This window comes from Corapipo altera, unplaced genomic scaffold, assembly GCF_003945725.1.
Source record: "Corapipo altera isolate COAL_440 unplaced genomic scaffold, ASM394572v1 0, whole genome shotgun sequence".
In the NCBI taxonomy this organism is placed as follows: domain Eukaryota; kingdom Metazoa; phylum Chordata; class Aves; order Passeriformes; family Pipridae; genus Corapipo; species Corapipo altera.
Genome location: NW_020884872.1, coordinates 72,014,671 through 72,039,196, shown reverse-complemented (window position 1 = coordinate 72,039,196; position 24,526 = coordinate 72,014,671). Strand labels below are relative to the sequence as shown.

The 24,526-nt window shown below is 39.1% G+C and overlaps 1 protein-coding gene across 2 annotated transcripts in view; it reads left to right on the top strand.

Moving 5' to 3' along the window:
- Positions 1-1,086: 1,086 nt before the first annotated feature.
- The window catches only part of NUP58 (nucleoporin 58), a 42,101-nt gene continuing 18,661 nt past the window's right edge, over positions 1,087-24,526 (top strand). The window contains exons 1-13 of one of the 2 annotated variants that reach the window (XM_027652211.1): positions 1,087-1,388; positions 5,048-5,187; positions 6,519-6,557; positions 8,022-8,174; positions 9,226-9,360; positions 11,631-11,741; positions 14,643-14,667; positions 15,117-15,182; positions 15,945-16,119; positions 17,439-17,518; positions 18,165-18,283; positions 20,332-20,414; positions 22,987-23,188. In XM_027652211.1, the coding sequence (XP_027508012.1) occupies positions 1,276-1,388; positions 5,048-5,187; positions 6,519-6,557; positions 8,022-8,174; positions 9,226-9,360; positions 11,631-11,741; positions 14,643-14,667; positions 15,117-15,182; positions 15,945-16,119; positions 17,439-17,518; positions 18,165-18,283; positions 20,332-20,414; positions 22,987-23,188 (1,441 nt within the window). In that variant the 5' untranslated portion in view covers positions 1,087-1,275. The remainder of the gene's footprint in view (positions 1,389-5,047; positions 5,188-6,518; positions 6,558-8,021; positions 8,175-9,225; positions 9,361-11,630; positions 11,742-14,642; positions 14,668-15,116; positions 15,183-15,944; positions 16,120-17,438; positions 17,519-18,164; positions 18,284-20,331; positions 20,415-22,986; positions 23,189-24,526) is intronic. The other variant, XM_027652201.1, reaches the window with a different exon arrangement.

Here is a 24,526-nt window from a genome sequence, read left to right as displayed (position 1 = left end):
CCAAGTCTCTCTTTCAGTCCGTGTGTCTTGTGAATGGGGATATTCCTGGAAGATTGTTCTTTTTGTTGTAGCATCCCAAAGAGGTGGAGGTGGGAAATGTTTAGTCCAGCCCCACTGCTTACACGAGGCCACTCAGAGCCAGTTGTTCAGAAACATATCCAGGTAGCTTTTAAATATCATTAAAGATGGAGATTCTGCACCATCACTTATCTGGGCAACCTTGTTAGTGCTTGGTCACTCTTGCAGTGTTTCCCGATATAAGGATGGAACCTCTTGTATTTCAGTCTGTGCACACTTGCCTCTAGTCCTGTTACTGGGCACCACCAAGAAGAGCCTGACTGTCCTCTTTGCACCCTCTCTTCAGGAATATACGTATATTGTAAGTGCCCCTTGAGCCTTCTCCAAGCTGCAGTCTCCCTGCTCTCTCAGCCTTTCCTCATAGGAGAGGGGCTCCAGTTGTGCCGACACCAGGATCTTCACCTTGACCTGCTGCTAATGCTTTGCTGGTCAACAGTGTCTGAACATGAGCCAGCAGTGTGCCCAGGTGTCCAAGAAGGCCTGTATCAGCAATAGTGTGACCAGCAGGACCAGGGCAGGGATCATCCCCCTGTACTCAGGGGTACTCACAGCACTGGTGAGGCAACACCTTGAATCCTGTGTCTATTTTTGGGCCCCTCGATTCAGGAAGGACATTGAGGTGCTGGAGCTTTTCTAGAGATGGGTAACAGAGCTGGGGAAGGGTCTGGAGCACAAGTCTTACGAGGAGCAGCTGAGGGAGTTGGCGTTGTTCAGTCTGGAGAAAAGGAGGGTCCGGGGAGGATGATTTAAAAAAAAAAAAAAAGATGATTAAACATCACAACGGATATCCCAGGGAGCTGGTGGAGTCACCGCCCCTGGAGGTGTTTAAGGAAAGGCTGGACATGGCACTTAGTGCCGTGGCCTAGTGGACACGCTGGTGCTCGGTCACACCTTGGAACCGACGATCCCAGAGGTCTTTCCCAGCCCAGCTCCCGAGCGTTGCTGTCGCTTTAAGGGCCGGCGGGCGGTCCCGTGGTGCACTGCGGCGGGCGCGCGGAGGGAGCGTGGCCGGCTGTGTCCGCGCGCTTGGTGCCGCCGCCTGGTCCGGAGCTGCGCCGGGCCCGATGCGGCGCTGAGGGGCCGCGACCTCCCTCCCTCCCACCCACCCACCCACCCACCCACCCACCCACCGACCCGGCCCCCGCCGCTGCCGGCTCCCGGCCCCGCTCTCCGGCTGTTCCCGCCGCCGCTGCCGCCATGTCTGCGGGCTTCTCCTTCGGCGGGGGCACCCTGGGCTCCGCGGCGGCCGCCGGCGCGGGAGGAGCAGGAGGAGCAGGCGGGGGCTTTTCCTTCGGAGCTGCCACGCCGAGGTAACGCGGCGCCCCCCCCTCTCCCCCCCGCTTCTGGGCTCGGCCCTGCCCCGCGGCCTGGGGCTGTCGAGCGGGCCCAGCTTGGGCCCGTGCGTGTGTGAGGGAGCGGGTCAGTGCCGGGGGGGCGCAGGGCTCGCACTCGGCGCTTCGCCCGCTCCCGGAAGGGCCACACGGCCCTCGGTGCATCGTGTCTGCCCCGGCCCTCCCGCCTCCTCCGCTTCCCAGGCTGCACCTTCAGTACAGCGTAGGGAGTGGTCTGTTCAGCATCTCATAGGAAAGGGAGCTGCTCTTCTCTTTTCGCTTTGTTTTGGCTCTGGGTGCCTCCCTTCGCGGTTCTTCCTGCCGTCCTGAGCGCAGGATGTACATCAGATGCGTGTCCAGGTGCTTTTTGGCAGTCAGCCTGAGCTTGTGTGTGCGGTACGAAGCTTGTTGGTGTTGAAACCCTAATGTATAGTATTGGAAGGTGAAATTCCATATATCTTTGCGAAGTTAGGTTCGACCTCGTGCTCTCTGATACAACCTTGCATTTGGTGTAGAGTTTCTCGGAGTAAAAGGAGCACTTTGATGTGCGTGTGGCATACAGCAGGCTGTGGACTAAAAGCGTTATGATTTAGGTTTCTCGGAATACCTGGTAAAAGTAAAGGTAAGGAAGGAAAGTGTTGTTGCTGGTTTTCCCACCCTTTTCTGTTTCTTTACACACAACTGCACTAGCAGAGACTGTTTATTGTGACCGGCTTGCTGCTGTGCCTCAGTTGAAGATTAGGGCTGTTGTAGGGCTTTGCATCAGAGTATTTCCCAAATGTGATCAGGCAAAATTGATCACTGCAGTGTAAAGTAAGTGAATAGGGTGGGCTACTCAAGGGAACTTCACCTGAAGCAAATGTATTTGGAAACTCCTGTCAGAAGTGTCAGGAATTACCATTGTGAGGGGAAGGGACAAGAACATCTGGATCTGAAGCCCATATTAGAGGGAACAAGTTTTTTGAGGTCCTCGTAATACTGTAAATTTTGTGGTCGTTACACGTTGGTGACTTTTCTTGTGTTACCTGTGCTTGGTTTTGCTGGAAGGGTTTGTTTAGGATTTTGTGTGGTTTGGGTTTTTTTGTTTCTCATGATAAAGCTTATATGGACTTGGTAAAGAGTTTAGATTTCTTTTGCTTCATGCTTTTTTAATACAGGTTTCCTGTGATTAAAATGAGCAAGTTAAAATAATATTTATTTATTCAAATCCAATTTTCTAAATGTACTGAAACAAGGCAAGCTCTTTTGTTGATCTGCATTTGTTCAAAATTGCCTATTGAATTTAAATATCTTTGGTGGATTTTTTTTTTTGTCCTCGCTGACACTTTTATCTCTTAAAAAAAGCTTAATAAGTACTAATTAATAGCGGTATAGCACTCTGTATTTTTACTAATTTATTTATTCTTACAAGCAGGGCCAGCCTTCAGTGCTGTTGGTCAAGGAGTGTCATAGAGGAAGAGGGCTTTTTACTGCTCTTTGAACATCCCTCTGAACTGGTTTGCTTGAGAATACGTTTGAGACTATAAGAAGCTGTTCTTCTTCTGGGTTGGGTCTAAGATGGTATTGCCAGGTGTTGGGAGAAAAGGGGCTTTATTGTCTAGTCCAAGCATAAGTATTGTTCATCAGTGTGATGAGTCCAAGGTTATATTCTGTTGGCCCAAAGCCTCTATGACATGCCAACCCCTCTAATTCCTGCATTGTACAAACAGCCATTCAGGTACTTACACACTTTCTTAATTGATGTTCTCTTCTATGTTTTAGCCAGGTGTAATGCTTTGTTCTAGGTCTAAAATTGGTTAAGACTTGACTAGAGTGCCCCAAGCTCCTCTTCCTTCCATCTGTGGGGAGTAGATAGTCCTTCTGGCCCATGCTTTCTCCTGCTGCTGAAAATGCTGCCATTGCTTTGTTCCTACATTTTGAATCTTTCTATCTTAAAATCCAAGCAAAATGCCACTTCATTTTATTTGGGTTGGTTTTGGTTCGGGGGTTTTTTTGTCCTCTTGTAGAGCTGAATTGCATAGTTTGTATCTTAGCTTTCTTCTACTGGAATGCTAAAATGAGAAAATTCTTCACAGAAGAGTCATCTTTTCCTGGACTGGAAGAAGATGAGAAACATAAAATCTTGACTAGGGAGAGAAGCACCGTGTTATATGTTCAAGCTTGCAAGCAGTTAGGTCATGATACTGAAGTCTGGTATGTTGAATTTTGGGAGTAAAGAAAGCTGAAATGCTTTGAATCCTGTGGGACACCTAGGCACGGTGGGTCTGTGTCTTTCTAAACTACTTGGCTATTCTGCTTCCCAAATAACTTCTGTAAGAATAACTCCCACCTAGATTCTGAACTTGCAACCAACTTTTGCTGGGCTTGCCATAAGTGGTTTTGTAGATGGCTTGAAAAGTTCTAATGCAAAAGCTAGTTATAGCCTTTTTTTTTAAGGATTTACTTTTGGGTTTAACTTATATTAGGAGCTGCCTTCATACAAAAGGAGAGAGAAGAGATAAAGGAACAGTGAGAGAATACTGAACACTTGAAACATAAAACATTCCTTGACAACTGTTGCCTGGAAGTCTAAATTGCATTTTGTTTCAGTGCTACTGTTATACTTTTGCAAAATGTGTCTGAGTTAGAGAAAACTCACCTTGTTTCTAAAAAGGCTCACAGATGGGAGCAGGAAGTTACTACAAATATATTATTTACCTGATCTTTCGTCAATTAAGAACAAAATTTTTAAAATCATAGACTCATCTGACTGTGATTGGAGATAATAATGATTACTGTGTTCTCCTGTGTTTTGTGCAATGACAGTGTGTTCTGTGCTAAATGTAAAGCTTGGTCTCTACTTGACATGAAACCTCTAAAATGCGTAGTTACCCAAAAGAAATTAAAAATGCTTGATTTTCCTAGTGATGACTGATCTCTGATTCTTTCCATCCCTTCACCTGTGAAAATAGCTCTGGAAGCTTATTTCTGTAACTTTCTGACACACAGACAGAAAAGAAAGTATGGTAGCCATGGACCCTCTGTGGTTGGCACCTGTGTAAAAGGATACTGTTTTGGTTAGAAAATTAATTCATACTTCAGTGTGTTTTGATGGTAAGATAGGGCAAAGTTGTGCTGTTGCTGTTTATGGTTCTGTGTCGCTTGCTTATCACTTAAGAATGACAGAAAGCAACACTGGTTGAGGTTTCTGGTCAGAGGTAACTAACTGGACTTGTAACCTGCTTTGAAAAGATCTTCCAGATTTGTTGTCATCTTTGTGCTTCCTCTAGCACTTGTTCCCCCATTTCAGTGGAACAGGGAGAATAATCAGGCAGAACTGATGAGATGATCTAACAGAGAAAAGTTGAAATTTCCCACTGATCTAGCAAGATCTAGCAGTTCAGCAGGAGTTGAACAAATGCTGGAGTTAGTGTCAGGGAAGCAGTGGGAGTTCGAGAGCTGTGGAAGGAAAAAGGGAAATGGGCTTCCTCTTTCTGTTTGTGAGCAGAAAGTGAGCTTGAACTCTGTCTTGCACAACTGGGTTGTTTGTGGTTTGAGAAAGTGAATGATGGCATTTCAAAGAAATTGAAATGAGGGGGGGTTGGTGGATGTTTTCATTTGGAAATATAATTATTGCTAATAGTCTTATTTTGTAATAGCTCAACAGGAGGACTTAATTTTGGAACTCTGGGCTCTTCCACTGCTACAGCAACTACATCGGCTCCTTCAGTGGGCTTTGGGAGTGGAATTTTTGGATCAAAATCAACCACTGGCTTTACACTAGGAAGCACCAGTACAGGTAGAAAAGAATTCTTGTACAGCAGAAATTTGATTCAGCAGTAAAAAAATAACTTATATGTCCACAAAAACTGGGTCATTATAACGTGTTTACTATTTTACAGTAGTTCCATAGCTCTGAGTATTACTTACATAGTTCTGTAAAACAACTTAATTGAGCAGTTTAAGTTTATTGTGCATCATGCAGTACCAGTGCTGCAGAAACACAAATGCAATTTCCAGAAAATTGCCTGGGCTATGTGTAAATTGTTCCATAATTGGAATCCTGATGTTTTTTAGAAATCTAAGTCTTGAGTCCGAAGTCCAGGATGCTCAAAATTGTGATGTAAGAATGAGTTGTATTTTGAACTAAAAAATATTTAAAAACATTTTGAAATTGTTAGCATTTGTAATGCAGTAAATGTAAACCTACAGTAGTAAACATTTCTTGGTTTGTTGGGGGTTTTTAACGTTAGCAATACACATGAAGAAATTGAATAGTATTTTCTTAGGTCTCTAATTCAACCTATAAACAGACAGCTTCTTATAGGAGTAACGGAGTGCAAAAGAGTAGAACTTCTCTGACTGGAAGTATTTTTCTTCAGCCATCAAGCAGACATAATGGATTTTACTTTGGCTCTAATATTGCTAGACAAAATGGTCTTTTTCTTGTATGCTACCATGAGTAGATAGGGAAAGTTCTAAGAACCAATCTACTACAAAATAAATTCAACAGTAGACTGAAAGCCTGCATTACTGTGGTTGGCTACATTGGGTAATTTTCTTTTAACTGTCAATGACTCTTTTGATATTCTAGTCAGATGGTTTTTAAAATATGAGATGGTGTAACCCTGTATTCAGAATAATCTCTTTAAGTTACCAGTAGGGCAGAACCCTAAACTGAGACACAGGATTTTACAAGGAGTTTGCACTCTATAATCCTCTTCATTATACTGTAAATCTGCTGGCTTACATGCTGATGTTATACACTATATGACTGAAAAAAATACTTGATGGAATTACTAGTTTCCATTTTTTTTACCTTCATTTGTTTGAAGTTTCATACAATTTGCTATTCTGCTGTGTTAAAATCAGCTTCAGGGGTAACAGTTTCTTATAAAGAAAAATGTTTTTTAAAGTCAGTTATGCTTTGATTTGTGCTGCTAGTGCTTACAAATAATGTTTTTTGTGTTAGTGTTTTATTTTAAGCACACTACAGAAGAAAACTTGTATAATAGTTGTCTCGTAATGTTGCATTATTTCAGTGTTTTGTTTCATGTTTGTTATTGTCATAACTTCTCTGTGGTCTTCAATTACTCTTCTTACTCTGTTTATTCGTTCTCATTCTTAAAGCTGGAACAGCAACATCTATTGCTACAGGACTGACATTAGGTAAGGACGTAATTTGTATTTTAATGTTATACAGACACAAGAAAACCCCAGGAGGTAGATCTTTCCTGTAATGCAGAGTTAGTGATCATATCTGAGCATGTATAAGCCAGCCCAAAAGTTAAGGCTGCAAACCAGAGTGAGGCCCTGCACTTCTGGGCACTGTTGCTTGTTAAAGGGTTATTCAATTCCTGTACAACAGTCCCAGTGAAAAGTTAGACTTTGTTTTTATGTTCCCCTAATGAGCTTCATCCTTCAGCAGAGGGGAGGTAGAATATGTTATCAAAGAATTATTAATACAGAATTTCTTGGTCTAATGAACTCTGTGTGAACAGGTCTGTTTGGTAATTATCTCTTTTAGAAGAATAAAGAGGGTTGAACTGGAACAGCCTTTGAGAATATTTTTGGTTTCTCTGATGCACCCTGGGGTGACTGTTTTTCAGCTGTCATTACAAATACAGGAATATGTGGGTTGTTGTTGGGTTGTTTTGTTTCGCATTTGTTTGTTTTTTTTTCTTTTTAAACATGGGCTACTGAGGTCTGAGGAGTAACTGAGCTTGAGTACCACAAATGTTAGGGATGGGGGTGGTGCTACAAGACTCACCAAAGTCAAAGAACTTAGGAAGCCATACTATAAATAAATAGGAAAAATAGTGTTGAATAAAGAAGCAAATGAAATGGGCAGAAGAAGGGAGGAGCAACTGTTAACCCAGAAGAGACTGTGTGATGCATAATCATACATGGAAGCCAGTACTATGGACATGACCATTAATTTTTTTCAATAGCTGAATGAAATGATTTCATCCAAAACAAACAGCAGTTACTGAGAATACAAACAATGTGTTTGCTATTGTGGTTTCTGGATGTATGTGCACACTCCTCTTTTACTTTGGAGTATGGATTCTAGAATGTGAAATGTGTTCCTACCATGAAAACAGTACAAAGTGGGAACTTTTATTTATTTTACTTTAAAAGTGTTCAAAAGCAAAGTTTGTGGCAATAACATCCCAACAAGTTTTCCTTGTTTGCAAACTGAAAGGATATGTGCATTCATTTTGGTATGCACATCCAATTGAGAATTTTTACTCTGTGTTTTGAGCAGTGTTGTTTATAGCTCCAATTACCTATATTTGCATCATCTACTAGATACTCTTGGTGGAAGCTCTTTTTTTTTTTTTTTTTTTTGTTACAGTTTTTTTAGATTACCACTAGATATAATTGCCAGTCCATGATTAAAGCCTATTGGATCCCTAGAAATTCTGGAGCTAAAAATGCCTGTGCAATTGATGTAAACATCTGAAATTTATGTGAAAGCGCTGTGGGAATATTTTACGTGATGCAAGTGATCTTGCACACCGTGGTGCTCGTGATGGTTAAATGGGAAGAATGCAGAAAAGATGGTGAATTTAGCATTCATTCTCAAACAGAATGTCCCAAGAGCAATAATTGGTTTTGGGTTTCTTTTAGGCACGCCTGCCACCACATCAGCAGCTACTACAGGCTTTAGTTTAGGTTTCAACAAACCTGCAGCTTCAGCCACACCATTTGCTTTACCTGTTACTTCTACCTCAGCGGGTGGCCTGTCATTATCATCTGCTCTTACATCAACTCCTGCTGCAGGTAGGAAAATGTTTAGGGTTTTGGGGGGGGGTTGTTTGCATTTTTAAGAGGAAATCTCTATTGTAAAACAGTTCTATGTTTTATTTTTGCATTATTTACATAATTTTATGGTACTTAAATGAAAAGGTTCATTGGGCTTCTTGAGTTCTAAATTTGAGTACTCTAATACAGATAGAATTATGACCAGCATACCAGGTGATGTAGACACTATATAATCTTAGTCACTAGAATTGTAGCAAGAGCTATGAAGAGCAATAACTGTTCGTCAGGTAAAATCATTTTTCATATTGTTAACCCCAGGTTGAAAGCTTCCTGCTTTCAACGGCTGGGAAGTTTGAAAAATCTCTGCCTATTGCAGATGGCCTGAAATGGTTGACTAGTAGCAGAAATAAGTTTTTTTCCAAATTACTTCTCGTACTGACATACACCTGCTGTCATATTTAAAACTCAGCTGAACTTCACCATGCACGATAATAATTTAGACTGGAGTTCATTTTTCTTAGCCTTAGGAGACCGCATTTGAGCTCAGCTACCTGTGCCCTCTGTGCTCTGTCCCTTTATGCCTATGGTCTTTCTCTACTTGATTCTTCTCTGTCCTACCAAAAGCTGGGATGCTTAATTCCAGAAGATAGCTCAAACTACCATGGAAATGTTCTTGTGTCATGTGTCTTGTATAAATATTTTAATGCTAAGCATAAACATTAAAATTTCAGCATTTCAGTATAAAAATCAGTAGCATTTATGAGTTCCATTATGCTGTAAAATAAATTCTGTGCCAGGTTCTAGATTCTCTAGTGTTCGGGGGGACTGCCAAAATTTCTGTATAGTTGCAGGTAAATATAGACTGATCAGGGTTACGAGGTTGTATAACAAAATAACATATAATTCAAAAGTCTATGGCTGTGGTTGAAGAATCTGAAGGAAATAAAAATGTTTGAGTTTATTATGCAATTATGATGAACATGCTGTTCAGACCTTTCAGTTATTTGAGATTGTCTATGGACACATTTGAATGCAGTGTCTGCATGAAGCTGGTTTCCTTTCTCTGCAGGAACTACTGGCTTTACATTAAATTTGGGTGGCACAACTGCTCCAACTACAACTGCTTCCACAGGCCTTTCCTTAGGAGGAGCCTTAGCAGGTTTAGGAGGTTCACTCTTCCAGAATACAAGCACAGCAGCAACAGGTAAGTTAGTTTTTTTGCTCCTTCTGTCTCAAAACATTGAAATTTAATGTGTGATTGTACAAATTCATAACTTAAGTTTATACAAAGTCTTAATCCTGTGGAATTGTAATTTTTAACAGTGTTATGGTTAAGAACAGTGTTGCAGTCCATGAGCAGTAAAAATTAAATCTGAAATAATTGGCTCCTTTCTTATTCTTAAATGTGTTTGTACTTAATACTTTTTAAAAATGAAAATGCAAGGAAATCTTTGTTGTTGTCATAATTGACTCAAGGAAGTTGATCATATATGGGAGAGGGCAATGATACAAAAATATCTATAACTGGAGAAGTTGAAAGCTCCTTATTTTGGTGGGGTTTGGTCTGAATAAAATCTTTTACTGTAAATGTTGTCATTTCATGGCTTCCTGGTTTTTTCAGCTCTAGAGGAAGAATTTGTGCTTTGTTGTAGTTTTCGTAACACTGCTCTTAAATGAAACAGAAAGATAGTTATGTCATCATTGAATGGTTTGGGTTGGAAGAGACCTTAATGATCATCTAGTTCCAACCACCCTGCCAAGGGCTGGAATGCCATCCACTGGACCAGGTTGTTCATGGCCCCATCCAGCCTGGCCTGGAACACTTCCATAGATGGGGCGTCCACGACTTGTCTGGGCAACCTGTGCCAGTGCCTCACCATGCTCACAGTAAAGATTTCTTCCTAATATCTAATCTAAACTTACTCTTCCAGTTTGAAGCCATTCCCACTACCCTGTCACTATCTACCTATTTAAAAAGTCGCTCTCCCTCTTTTTTGTAAGCCTCCTTTGGAAGGCCACAGTGAGGCCTCCCTGGAGCTGCCTTATCTCTAAGCTGAACAACCCCAGCTCTCTCAGACTGTCTTCATAGGAGGGGTGCTCCAGCTTTCTGAGCATCTCTCTAACCCTCTGGGCTCACTCCAGCAGGTGTGTGTATTTCTCGTGCTGAGGACCCCATAGCTGGATGCAGCATTCCAGGTGGGGTCCCACGAGGGCAGAGTAGAGAGGTAGAATCACCTCCCTCAACCTGCTGGCCATGCTGCTTTTGATGCAGCCCTAGGATATGATTGGCTTTCTGGGCTGCAAGCACACACTGTTGGCTCATGTCCAGCTTTCCATCCACAAGAGTTCCCAAGTCTTTCTCCTCAGTGCTGCTCTCAATGGGTTTCCTGATCTGTATTCCAATCTGGGATTTCTCCTGAACTAGGTGTAACACCTTGCACTTCATGAGGTTCTCATGGACCTAATTCTCGAGCTCATCCGGGTCCCTCTGGATGGCATCCCTTCATGCTGTTGTGTCAGCTGTACTGCTCAGCTTCATGTCTTCTGCAAACTTGCTGAGGGTGCACTTGATCCCACTGCCTGTGTCACTGATGAAGATATTGAAGAGCACCAGTCCCAAGACAGAGCCTTGAGGGACACCACTCATCACTGACTTCAGTTTGGACATAGAGCCCACAGATCATACCTCTGGCTGCATCCAGCCACCCAATTCCTTATCCACCAAATACTCTACCCTTCAAATCCATGCTTCCAATTTGGAGATTAGGATGTTGCTTGGGACCATGTCAAAGGCCCCAGACAGAAGTCTAGGTAGATGACAACAGTCAGTCTTACCTTGTCAGCAGTTGCAGTCACTCCTTCATGGAAGGCCCCCAGACTGGTCAGGCACAATTTGCCTTTAGTGAAGCCATGCTGTCTGTCTCAAACTGCCTCCTTGTCTTGCATGTGCCTTAACATTGCTTCCATGAGGGTCTGCTCCTTGACTTTTCCAGGCACAGAGGTGAGGCTCAGTGGTTTGTAGTTCCCCAGGTCTTCCTTTCTCACCTTTTTAAGAGTAGGAGCGATGTTTCCCTTTTTCCAATCACCGGGGGCTTTGCCTGACCACCCTGGCTTTTCAGATATGGCAAAGAGTGTCCTGGCAACATCATCAGTGAGTTCCCTCAGGACCCTGGGATGCATATTATCACAGACTTATAGCTATTCAGCTTCATCAAGTGGGCTCAAACTGGCTCTTTGTTAAAGTTAGTGATCTAATTAGTTACCAAGTAACATGAAGAAATTGTGTAAAACATGTAAAGTTGTATGAAACTTCATGCAGTTTGTTTTCTTCTCTGCTTATTTTGCATATCTTTCAATCCAAGTGTAGTAAATGGATGCTGAAACTGTGAGCAAGTTTATGTATGCTTTTAGTTTAAAATAAATTTGAATTATCAACATTTGAAATGCAAAAATGCTGTTTGGATTTTTTTATAGGACTTGGACAGAATGCTTTGGGTTTGACTCTGGGGACAACTGCGGCTCCTTCAACTACTGCCAATGAAGGTCTTGGTGGCATTGACTTTAGTAGTTCTTCAGACAAAAAGAGTAAGTTTTTTTTAAAAGATTCTTTTTTTTTTAATTGAGAGAATTGTCAGAACACTACGGCAAAGACACCATTTCATTGTGTGAGGAGTGGGGAATTGAAGCTGTCGACTTTTAACTTCCTCTCCCTTACAAGGCATTTCAGTTAAATTCATTGTTTGATATTGTGCTTGTACAGAAGAACAAGATCTTGTGTGCAAATGCAATGTAATGAAATGAACTTATTTATGTAAAAATAAGTGTAGGCTAGTGTCATGCTTGAGAACCAGGATCTCAACCCTTTAGCTTTCGGGGAGTGAAGACTCACAGGGCTGCTTGCTGAGATGGGGTCGCAGGTTTCTATAGAGCTCTATGTCAGATTGTCACTAGAGGGAGGAGCAGAGCTGTTTAAGTAGTGCTAATATGAAAAGTACTGCTTTGAAATCAGCTTTCTCCAACTGTAAAGGATCTTAAACTTGGTTTCTTTTGAAAGCCCGCACAATTAAAATGGACTAATTTTACATGTTATTATTTACACCATCAAATCTGTGTTTCTGATGGTGCATAGTTCTATCTGATACATTCTATCAGGTTGTTATAACAAGTTACAAAAACTTTACTTCTGTGGTAGCTTCAAAATACTTAAGTAAGGAACTACTGAGCATTGATATGTGGACACTTAATAATTTGTCTTGCTTTTATACTTCCAGAGTAAGCTTAACTAAAGCTGATTCTAAAATGTGCATTTTCTCTGGTGAATCAGAGCTGTTAATTTAATTTCTTGATTTCATTCAGGAGTGAAATTTTGAATTGGGTATGCCAATAGCTAAAAGAGAAGAAAAATATATAAACTCTGTGAAACCATTTTTACAGAGTAACATAAGCTGTGGAGAGAGAGGTCTCCTTACTTGTAGAAGAGAGGGCATATTGTCTGTCCAAAGTGGAGTACTCTGCATGATGTTGGTTTTGGTGTTTATTACCGAAACTGGGAATGGTGAAAAGCTTTGATTCCTATGTACTTGTGGGATTTCCATTACCATAATACTGGGATATCACAACACTTCCATAACATACAAGTGTCATGAAATCAGGACCAGAGAACCACAGACTCAAAATCTGCTTTGGTACTAGTGTTGTTTTGTTCATCTCTTAGGGGAGAAACTTGCGTGAGTATCTGAATTGTCCTATATATTGAAGAGTGGAACTGTGTCTGTTGGACTGTCAGGATAAGCAGAGATCCCTTAGCTAAGCAGTGGGAAATGTCAAAAGAGACTGTGTTTTTTGTGGTTTTGTTTTAATTTAGGAGTGTTTCTCCTAATGGCTAGTGCTGGCTTAAGCAGCCCTGACAAATATCCCTATTTAGGTGCTGCTACTTAGTTCTGTCAGTATACTTGTTAGTGTTACTATATGAGGAACTGTGTTAAGGTTTGAGAGTGGTGGCTTCTATGATTTTGAGGTTAAGGTTTGAGAGTGGCGGTTTCTATGATTTTGAGGTTTTTATTTCTTTTTTTCCTCATGAAAAAAGGAAGCAGGAGATGTGGCTAGCAAAGTGCCCTAGGAATCCCAGGGCAGATAGGGACTAGCACCTATGTTCTCTCCTCTGCAATTGGTTATAAAAACTTTTCCTTCTGAAAACTGACTGTCCTGTATTTCTTTAAAATATGGTTCCAGGAAAAAAAAAGCTGTTCTAATTTTTACTCATGTATTGCTAAAAAGAATGTTAAAAAATGTAAAATCTGAAGCACTTGCTTGCCCAGAAAGTAGCAGAATCTGATTTCAAATCTGCATGTTTTACTTTATAAGTATTGTCTTGATGTACAGCAACAACAAAACAAACAAAAAAAAGAGAAAAAGGTGGCTGGAGAGAGAAAGCAAAGCATATTTAGTTTTCTGCCTAATTTTTCAGTTATCAACAGAGAAAGTCCTAAATTCTAGTGTTTATTCCTCCCACTTTTTTTTCCTCCCAGCTTGCTATAGATTATTTTTTTTTTCCCTTAGCAAAAGGCATAAGGAATGGTTGTGAGTGCAGGATCTCTAATGTACTGGGTGTGACAGTCTGTAGACAGTTTAAGTAGATGTTGCTTCTAAAAGTAGTAGCTATTCCTGGCAGGAGCACCCGACTTGTGCAACTTAAAACTTAGTTTGTGGCACTGGCATTAGCTGCATAGCTACTTTCTGTCTTGGTGGCACTGAGAGCGAAGACAGAATGTGAATTGGATCCAGCTGAAGATGAATCCAGTTTCTTGGGCTTTCTGAGTGAGAGTTCTTCCTAGCAGACTGCTGTGGTATGGGATGCAATTACTGTCCTTGGCCATAGCTAGAAATAGTCATGATCTGTGTTATTCATGATACTGTTTTCAGCTGTGTTCTGTCACTCAGAGGCATTTGGCATCTTGATCCACAGATGTGTAATTTGGAGTGTGCAGGTGGTAGGTAAACAGTAACATCTTCAGTTCTGTAAAACTTCATTACTGAAATAGCAGAATTCTTAGGGAACTCCAGTGGGCAAATGTTCATTACCTTTGTATTTGAGAGGAAACTGCTGTTGCTGAATTTAAACACTTGAATGTTTCGTGGGTGCAGGTCTAAGTGAGTTGTGGTTGCATAAAAAGGAACAGATTTCTTATGCAACTGCAGTTGTTTATGCATTTGTAGTGACTTATATAGTGCCAAAAGATGCTTTATGTTACTCGGTGTGCCAAGAAATTAGCACCTCAACTGTTGAAGCATTGGTTGTGAAAAGATAGTTATCTGTGAAGGGGGTGTAAATTAAAACTTTCTTTCTTTTATGGCTAGTCTAATCTGTTCTGCTTATCAAGAGAAACCAAGCAGATGTAGTCATTAGTTCTTCCCTAAAATCTTATTAAGGTTGTTTTGTTTGTTCTTCAAAGCTTTATTTCTGACCTACAGTTTTTATTTCTCTAGGTGATAAAACAGGAACAAGACCAGAGTAAGTGTCAGATTTTCTTTACAGTCCATGTCTTATTAGAAAACAGCTAAAAAAATATTTTAACTTTTCTACTGATTTGATATTGAAAAAAGAGTAGATGTACATAACCAACATTTGCAGTATGAGCAATTTAGTAGTGTTGGTTTGTCATTTTGAATGCGGCAATTCTTCCTTTAAATGCAATACCTACAGCTTATTTGGCAGCTGCTGTAGGCTGATCATCTGGTCTGAAAAATGGTTTCTGCAAATGTGTATAATGCTTACACTGCAGGCTTGGACCCTGGCTTAGTATTGGTAGTGTGCATTAATCCTAATCATTCCTAGCTGCAACACTGGTGCAATGGGTGCAGAACTAATCGCTCACTTGAATGTTTTAGTGATATTTGGTAGTTATGCAAAAATGTTTGGCAATATGAAAGCGCCATCTAAACGTTCATTGTCTCTCATAGAGATAACAAAGCACTGAAGGATGAAAATCTACCTCCAGTAATCTGTCAAGATGTAGAAAATCTACAGTAAGTAGTGGTTTTTATTTGTGATAATTGATTAGCTGAAGTACTGTTGATGCTCTGTGTCAGGAACACCCTACTAGAGGCTGCATGGAGCCCAAGGCCTTTTGACAGGTCAACTTTGAGAGCAGAGTAGATGGATAGTTCTAGTAGCTGAAGTCTTAGTCTGGCTTTCTTGCAGTCTTGCTTTTTCATGCATTTATGCAAATGGATCTGCCCAACAATATGCCCTTAGAATCTTAGCCATCTCTCTCTAGGAGTATTAAGCTTGTTGCACATGTATAGTTAGTATTGAACCTTATGTCCATATTGCATGTGTATTGTGGCTCTCATATGGAGTAGAGAACTGCAAAAGAGCCTTCTCTCAGGCAGGGAGGGAATGGGTTGTAGACTTGGCTGCATGTCACTGTATTTGTGAGTTCAAAATAGTAATTGCTTTTATATAGATGCTATATATTACTACTTATATATAGCATTAAAAATATCTTAGTTTGTCATTCAGCATAACATGTTTAAACACTTGCTATTTGAAGTTAAGTGTTTGGGGGAGGGGTTTCTGTTTTGGTTTCTGTTTTGTACTTTTACAGTATTAGCATGCTAGAAGTTAAGATAGTACTGTGCCATACAGTAATTTTACTGTTCAGTACTTGGTTTTGAAAAAAACAATAGCTGTTTAAGTAATGTGACCAAGAGGTAAACAGTTGGGTACTTCAGATTCAATATGTTATGTTTATTTCTTCTTCACCCCCCTCTTTTTACCTTCCCCAGGAAATTTGTGAAAGAACAAAAGCAAGTTCAGGAAGAAATTAGTAGAATGTCCTCTAAAGCAATGCTTAAAGTACAAGAAGACATTAAAGCTTTGAAACAACTTCTATCTGTAGTTGCCAGTGGATTACAGAGAAACACTCTTAATATTGACAAGCTGAAAGTTGAAACTGCACAGGTATAAATTAATATAAATTTTGTTATGTAGAGTTTGTATGTTGATTGTTTCATGTAGGATAACTAGCCTTCTTTATCAGAAAAGTTAACACATGCATCCAAACTAAAACAGTTGTAAAGAAAATGAAAAATTGAATCACTTCTGATCTATTTGAAGTTACCGGGGGAGGCTGAAGTCTGTGATGTCAGTATTTTGAGATAAGTACAACAGCAGTAAAAATGACTTTTATTCAGGAAAGCATTCCTACCTAGAAGAGGCAACAGAAGGGAGTGTGTGCCCACTTTAGTTCAGTTTCAGTAATATATTCAGCTGCTAGTGAAGACACATTTGTAACAATGCGCTGGACTCCGGAACAGCAAAAATGCAAGTATATGTTCTTCTGATGACTTTGAAAATAAACAACCAAACGAAAAAACACCCTGTAATATTTCAGGAACCAAAATGTTGTAATTAGCACTAGTTTTCATTTAGTGAGCTTGAGTCACAGCTCTGTCCACCAGTCTGCATCTTAGCTTTGCAGACAGTTTGAGCTTGAGTTTTGATACAAGTGCTTTTCAGGTGAAGTTCTGTACCACTTCTTATTTCATCTAGCATGTCAAGTATTGCTATATAAATAAGTAACATTTTATTCTAAAGTAAAAATGTTGATGTTTTTTCTGTATTTTATTCTCTAGTTGTGCCTTGCCAACAGTTTTCTGTGAAAACAAAAACTTCTTAATTATATTCTCGTATTTCTGTACATGATGCAGTTGAGTATATTCACAGAACCAACCACTGAGAAATTCTTAATGGTAGAGTTATTAGAAATATTAAACAGAAGTGTGTGTTGTAATTATCATGCATAACATGATCATTTCCATAGAGAGGCATTTTTCTAAACTAGTTAGTATTTTTTTTAAAAGATAAAATAATCCTTTTTGCTCTGTTTCTTCTCTTTTAGGTGTGTTACTTCCTTGCACTTGAATGTTCCTTTTTTTTCCCCTCTAGTCCTCAGTAATTATAACAATATTTCTGAAGTACAATAGAAAGATCTTATCTCTGACAGCTTAGTGTAATATTTTCTCAACTTTTGAGTGCTTAAAGTGCTTTCAGTATGTGCTATCTTTTTTTCCTTCCCCAAACTTCTGTTAGTATTTGTAATTCTCCAACTTTCTAGCAGTCTGTTCTTTGGAGAAATTCTGGTCAGATTCTATCATGATTTTAACATAAATATATGAAGAAAATACTTTATGTGAACAAATAGTAGAGTCCTAGCTATTTTTCTTTTCGAACACTCCATACAGAACCTTATATTTTATTAATTTTCCCTATTTATTTAGGAGCTAAAGAATGCAGAAATAGCATTACGAACTCAGAAAACTCCTCCTGGTCTTCAGCACGAAAATACAGCCCCAGCAGAGTGAGTTGCTGTTATTCGTAAAAAATAGTCAATGATACAGCTTGAAGAAGAGAAGAAATGAGGAGACCTTATTGCAGCCTTTCAGTACTTAAAAAGGGCTTGTAGAAAAGGCAGGGACAGACTTTTTAGGGGGCCTATTAAAACAAGGGGTAATGATTTTAAATTGAAGAAGGTAGATTCAGACTAGATATAAGGAAAAGCTTTTTTACGATGAGGGTGGTAAAACACTGGAAAAAGTTACCCAAAGAGGTGGTGAATGCTTCATCCCTGAAAACATTCAAGGTCAGGTTGTACAGAGCTCTGAGCAGCCTGATCTCATTGAAGATATCCATGCTTATGGCAGAGGATTTGGAAGGGACCTTTCAAGGTCAGCTAGTCCATACTAACCATTCTGTGATTCTGTGAACTTATTACAATTTTTTTCTGCTTCTTGTACCATGGAGTGCTTCATAGAATCAGTGTTTTATTTCTGCATTTAATTTATCTTAGTCTCTTAGACTTCCAGTAGTAAAATGATGTCAGTAATGTCATAGAACATAACACTGCAATGAATTGAATGAAAATTGGCAGCTAATACAGATCAGATTAAAAGTATTGGCAAACTAATGAAGTATAATTATACAATTTCTTTGATTTACTCATCTAGCTACTTCAGAATCTTGGTTGAACAATTTGAAGTACAACTGCAGCAATACAGGCAACAAATAGAAGAACTGGAAAATCATCTTGCTACTCAAGCAAATAATTCACACATAACTCCACAAGGTAAACGTTTCAGTTTTAATCTTTCATACATGAAGAATTAAGCAAACTTATACCTTTAACATAAACTTAGTAATTAATCTCTCTCCTCTCTTGTTATCGTTGGCTTTTCTCATGTAATGTACAGAAATTAGTGTTCAGATGTATTACTTAGTTCTTCGATGTAAGGATTTGGAATTAAAGGTTAAATTCATGAAGGTTCTTGAGCTTTTGAAGATGGATCCAGTTTCTGAGGTGTGATTTGTAAGCTTGGTTTGTTTTGACATCCACATCTCCCTCCAACATCTAGGTGATGTCTGGCACCTTCTGTCTTGCACTGGGCTGTCTGACCAGGCAAATAGGAGTGCCTCCTCTGCCAGCTCTAGATCAAAATGGGAATTTTTCCTTAGTTTGGAGCCTGTTGGTATTGCCTTCAGCTCTGATCGACTAAGAAAATTTAGTCTTGTTTGCTGCCACATCATTCAATCTTGAGAAAACCTTTCTGGTGAAAGAATACTGACCTCTGGACAGTAGTCTTCTACTGTTTGGTTACCATTCCTGTGATCATAGACAGTTTTATCTTTTGAACCATTTTAGATACAGGTCCTGCAATAAGCAGTGATTTCAAGTGCATGTTTTTCTGTGCTAAACGATATTTGAAAGTCTTGCCATCACAGGATGGTACATAAACTATGGACCTTATATGTTAAAAAGAAAGAGGACTGTGTAGACCTAGCTTGCAGAGTAGAAAATCTACTGAATCCTGAGGGTCCTCTCTTTTTCTGTGTGGCCTTCTTGTTCATCAAGAGTATGAGAGGGATGCCTTCACGAATTTTCCTAAGGTTTTTCAGCAGTTTCTGCTAGAATCTAAAGGTTCCTTGCTTGTGTGGACAAGGCTTAATCTGTTGTGCCAGTATGAGCATACTGTCAACAAATCATGTAGAGCTCTAGTCAACACTGTATTGCATATGTAGCCTTTACCATAGAGGAAAAACGTAGTTTGCCATGCAGGACTCCATGACTCAGAATGTCCTGAAAATTTTGAAGTGTCTAGTATTCAGTATCAATAAATTGCCTCCAGAGTCTTTGGAAACTTGTGGCCAGTCTTCCTAGGCACCACTGCCTCCACAACCCTACAGGGTGGCATGACACTAATTCCACAGTTTTTTGGTTTTTGTAATGGAGAATTTTCCCTATGGACAGGCAGACATTTTCAGTTCAAGAATCATTGCTAGACTATGCATCTTCAAGAACTTGATAGCTGTTATTTGCATTTCAGTCGGTTATATGCATCCTTCAGAGGAAATGCAGCTGATCTTTTTACAATAAAAGACCACTTCAGCACTCTTCTGTCCTCCACTTTTGTACATTGCTTCTTTGAGAAAAGCACTTTTTTGTCAGCAGATGCCTCATTTTGTTGAAATCTTTGAGATTTCCCCTTTAATACTAAAATTTTATGTTAGTTGGGTCAATGCCCTGAAAACACTTTTATATCTTTGTAGGAAGTGGGATATCCTAAATACAAGACTTTTGTAAGCAAGAAGCTCCCTGTTGTTTTTCTTTGTTTATGATGTGCTTGTGGGTTGAGCTAGATTAAGAGTTCCCATGATGCTTGTTAAAATTATGTCTTTTAAATGTAAATAAATCTTCCATTCTACTGCTGTCTCTGACGAAATCAACTTAACTGTGCTTTAAGTCAGAAAGAGTGGAAAATATATACAAATGCAAGAAAATTTCATTTAACTGTATATAGGTAAAAGCTGATAAGGTGAAAATGTTCCTTTGCAATTGGATAAAGTTAGTTTAAATATTATTTTTTAGCTTTGCAGATGATAGAATCATAGGAAACTATTTACTGGATATATAAAAATAAATCTGAGAAAAGAGTACTTTTCAAAATAGTTTGAAACTTTGTGTCACCCAATTGCTGTAATTCTGTATTTCTTATAGACATTACCTTGTTCACATGCTTGTGCTCTATGGGTTTTGGGTGAGCTTCTTAATTTAGTATAAATACGAAATCTTCTGGTAATGAGATTGTCACTTACCAGCCTTTTACATGCCTCTTACAGACTTGTCTATGGCTATGCAGAAAATCTATCAAACATTTGTAGCTTTAGCTGCACAACTTCAATCAATCCATGAAAATGTAAAGGTATGTTGTTTTCATGTGTTCCTATGTATTTAGTGAAAGGACTGCAAAGAGTTGTTTTTTGAAAATATATCTTTAGGTTTTCTTTTTTCTTTTTTTCCCCCTTCTGTTAATTTCACTGCTTCTAAAAATTTTCAAATTGTCCTAGAGAAGTGCTTTGATTAAAAAAAAACCTTTTGTTCAACTGAAGTCTAATTTGAAGTATTTACTGGTAGTAATGATAGCAACTGGCCACAATCACTTGGGTTACAAAATGTTTTTCATTTAACTCCTTTCCTTATAACTGTTGATCAGTTTTTGAAATGTCTTTGATTTCATACTTTTATATTTTGATTTTTGCCTAATGACCTCTTGATCTCAAACAAAGATGATTTAAATCTGCTCTTGATCAAATAGGTAATAGGAGAAAAAAAAGTAAGTTTCCATATGTAAGATTTTTCAGCATATCAAAGAATTGAGGTTAAAATTGTGTTCTGGCTAGTTTAATTTCTTTGAACCTGGATTTCATGGTAAGTTGTATGTATAGAAGGAAAAAAGAGTACTGTGAAAAAATCTTTATGTATCAAAGGTCCTAGTTAGGTTGGTTTTTTTCCATCATGGACTCTGGCTTGATTTTTCCCATTTACAGTTCTGGATATGTTGACAAAATGTCACTGTTCTACAATCCATAATTTTTTCGAAAACATCAGAACCCTTCTTGGTTGCAAAAAACAAAACAAAACAACTTGGAGTGGAGTACAAGTGTTTGTTTCTGCTAAGTGACTTCCTTAATGGAAATAGATATCTTAAATCTTGTTTCCTTCTCTAAGCTTCTTCTGGGAAATTTTTTTGAGATTTTAGTCTAGTTGGTAGATATGAATGCTGATACTTTGGAAGACAATTCAAAGCTGAAGCTTCAAAAAACAGAAAAACGAATGTAATGCTAAAGTGTCAGATGTCATTATAACCATCTGTTTTAGTTTATCAGCTACAAGATGCTGGGAGAGGAGAGCAGTTTTGAAATTGCTGTCTCTCCCTTATCTGATGGTTGTGATGTGGTTTGTGAAGGCAGAGCTGTGATCACAATTCATTCCTTTGCCCAAAGTAGGCTTTCTGGTTTGCACATACACTTTGATTCAAAGGTCTGAAGTTGTAAAAACAAAACAAAACAAAAAAACTAAAAAAAACCCCAACCAACCAAACAAAAAAAACACACACACAAAAAAACCCCAAAACAAAACCAAAAAACACACCGAACCAAAAAAACAACCAACACATGGCCTGAAACATCTTTGCGTGGGGTTGCTAAATATATTTATATAGTGTATGAACATATAGATGCATTCTGTATCCTAGATCAGTGAAAAGTAAAATATGCTTGGGCACAATTTGAGTAGGTAATGTCATTATCTACTATTATCATTCAACACAGATTAGCCTTAAGAACTGCTCTACGATGTCTCATGGCATTTGTCAGCTCCTAGAGCAGTGAGTATGGCACTGTATTAAATTTCGTCAGAGTTCTGCAAATGCCTTTTCTCTGCAAAGACAGTACTCCTGATGTGATAGTGAAGTTATTCTTTTGTGTGTTGCCTGCTGTTTCTGGTAGATTTGGGATTACAGCTGTTCAAATCCTGAGTCAGAATTTTTGGACTGTAAACTCCTTTTCTAGGAAACAAGCATACCTTTGGCCAGGAATACAGAACGTAGTATGCCTTCCATAAAATTGAATCTGTTGTTCTTTAATAAGTATATTGCATTTAAAGATTTTCTGTTGTAAGATGGAAGTCATTCTATCAGTTATTTAGTTAAAGCTATTTATACTTTTTATATTACCTAAGATACCCCTAGTTTCCTCATCTGTGACAGGTAGAAATTGCTCATGATGAACAGACCTTGCCACAGAAGGTGGTGGGGTTTTGAGGAGGGAGAGGGCATAGGCAAGTGGAGGGGAGGGCACAAGACAACAGGCTTGAACTACTTCTTACCCCAAGGCAGAATGATCTATTGCATTTGGACCGTGTAATATCAATAATGAAATGCATCAGAAACAAGAGTGAATTCTAAAATACTGGTAGTTTCTTTAGCTTTGTGCTAAGAAAAAAATCCAAAAGTGAGAGGAAGGAAAGACAGGTGAAGGTGATAGGGGAGCAAAAGCAGACTTCATGAAGAAAGGGTAGCACTGAAGAAAGGGTTGTTATTTTATAAGCTAGTAATGTATCTTTACTTTGCCTCTTAGATCAGCTACTACAGTGATACAAATTGAATTGTCCTGATTTGCACCAACTTTGAAAGATTTGGATGCCATTTAGTATGTTAGTCTATTATGCTTGACTGCTTTGCAGAATTTAAGTAAGGAACCTGTTCTGGCTGTAGCTGACTCAAACCAGTTCTTTCTAGCTCATAGCCCGACAAGGGTTTTTTGGGTTGTGGGGGAGCTTCTTGTTTGTTTCGGTGATGGTGGTTGTTGGTTTGTTGGGGTTTTTTTGGGGGGGGGGGGCTTTGTGGGGTTTTTTTAGCAAATGTTATTCCTTATTAAGTTAAGAGTTTATGTCAGATACATGGAACTAAAATGATTTCCTCCCACCCCCTTCAGATGCTCAAAGACCAATACCTTGGCTACAGGAAGAGCTTTCTGGGAGATGCAATGGATGTGTTTGAGGCAAGACGAACAGAAGCTAAGAAGTGGCAAAGCGCGCCACGTGTTACCACTGGCCCGACTCCTTTCAGCAACATACCAAATGCAGCAGCCGTTGCGATGGCTGCAACACTTACTCAGCAGCAACAGCCTGCTACAGGTCTGAGTGCATTCAAGTTATAGATTATTAGTGTTACCACAATAGTAAATTTGTGTAAAATTTTCTATGAAGTCTTCCTGTGTGTTAGACTAAAAATCTAAACGTTGTGATAAGCAAAGTTACTGATACATAGCCAATAGAAAAATGCAGGGTAGACTTAGCAATAATTATACAACAGATACTTAATCTTGTGAATTTACCTGTATTAGCGATATTTACTGTATTGTTCTAACTTACCCCTTGGAATGTGAGTCTTCACTCTTAAGTAACGTCTCTGAATACACATAGTATAGCCTCTTTCCAGAAATTGTATTGTTATAGTAAATTATTTTAAATTGGCGAGGAGAGAATATCTAAATGCATACTATCTTTTTCCTATGTAAAATTAACAATGCATTTTTATATAGCACTTTGGAACTGTAAAATAAAAAATGCTGCAGAACAGGAAGGATAGTGCAGCAGACATCTGTAGAATAGGAAGTCAGGTGCCTGGCTTATTTTATAGTCAACTCCTTTGTCAGTGTGGTGTTGGAGCAGTTTTTGCTGGCCATTCTGCTGTTGTGAATAAGTAGTAGAGGAAGTAGGGTGGGTCAGTGGTTCCGCACATGTGTAAGAGGAAGACCAAAACAGAGGAAATCTATGACCCACTGCTAATGAAGAATGGATATGTATGGCAAAGGAAATAACTTAAGGCACCTTAATTGACACTGTTATACTAACCAACCCTCTCTGAGAGGGATTCCAGAATGTAGAGAACTGACTTAATATGTCATCATTGAACAGAAATGAGGTAAATTCCATTTAATTTTACTTGAACGTGGATACGTGTCGATGTCAGCAAATTATGAAAAACATTCATTCCACAGTTTATTTTCTAAAATGTTTATCACAGATGTACTGAAAGTCATATTAGCTCCTTCTCTTGTCTTATAACAACAGTTATATTTTGAATGATTCTAGTTAAAAACTTATGCAGCAGTCACCTTAAGTTTGACAAATTATTAGACTGTCCTTGCTTTTTCCTTAAGAGGAAAATACAATGTGCTTCCAACCCTGGCTCTTCTAAACAGCAAGGAGATGGGTTTAAATGACAAATATGCCAAAATATTTTGAACACAACAAAATACAAAGTCTTTATGAAATACTTCTCTTCTACATTTCAGTCACAGGCCACAGTCTTTTTGTTGCTGCTGTGTTAATCCATGGAAATTTTGTTGAAATGATGTCTACAAAAATGTATGGTTTTAAATAGAAAACATGAGATAATGTCACACTTCAGGGTTTTTAATACAGATAGGACTGTGGCTTGTGCAGCTTAATGTTGCCAAAGTAGTTTAC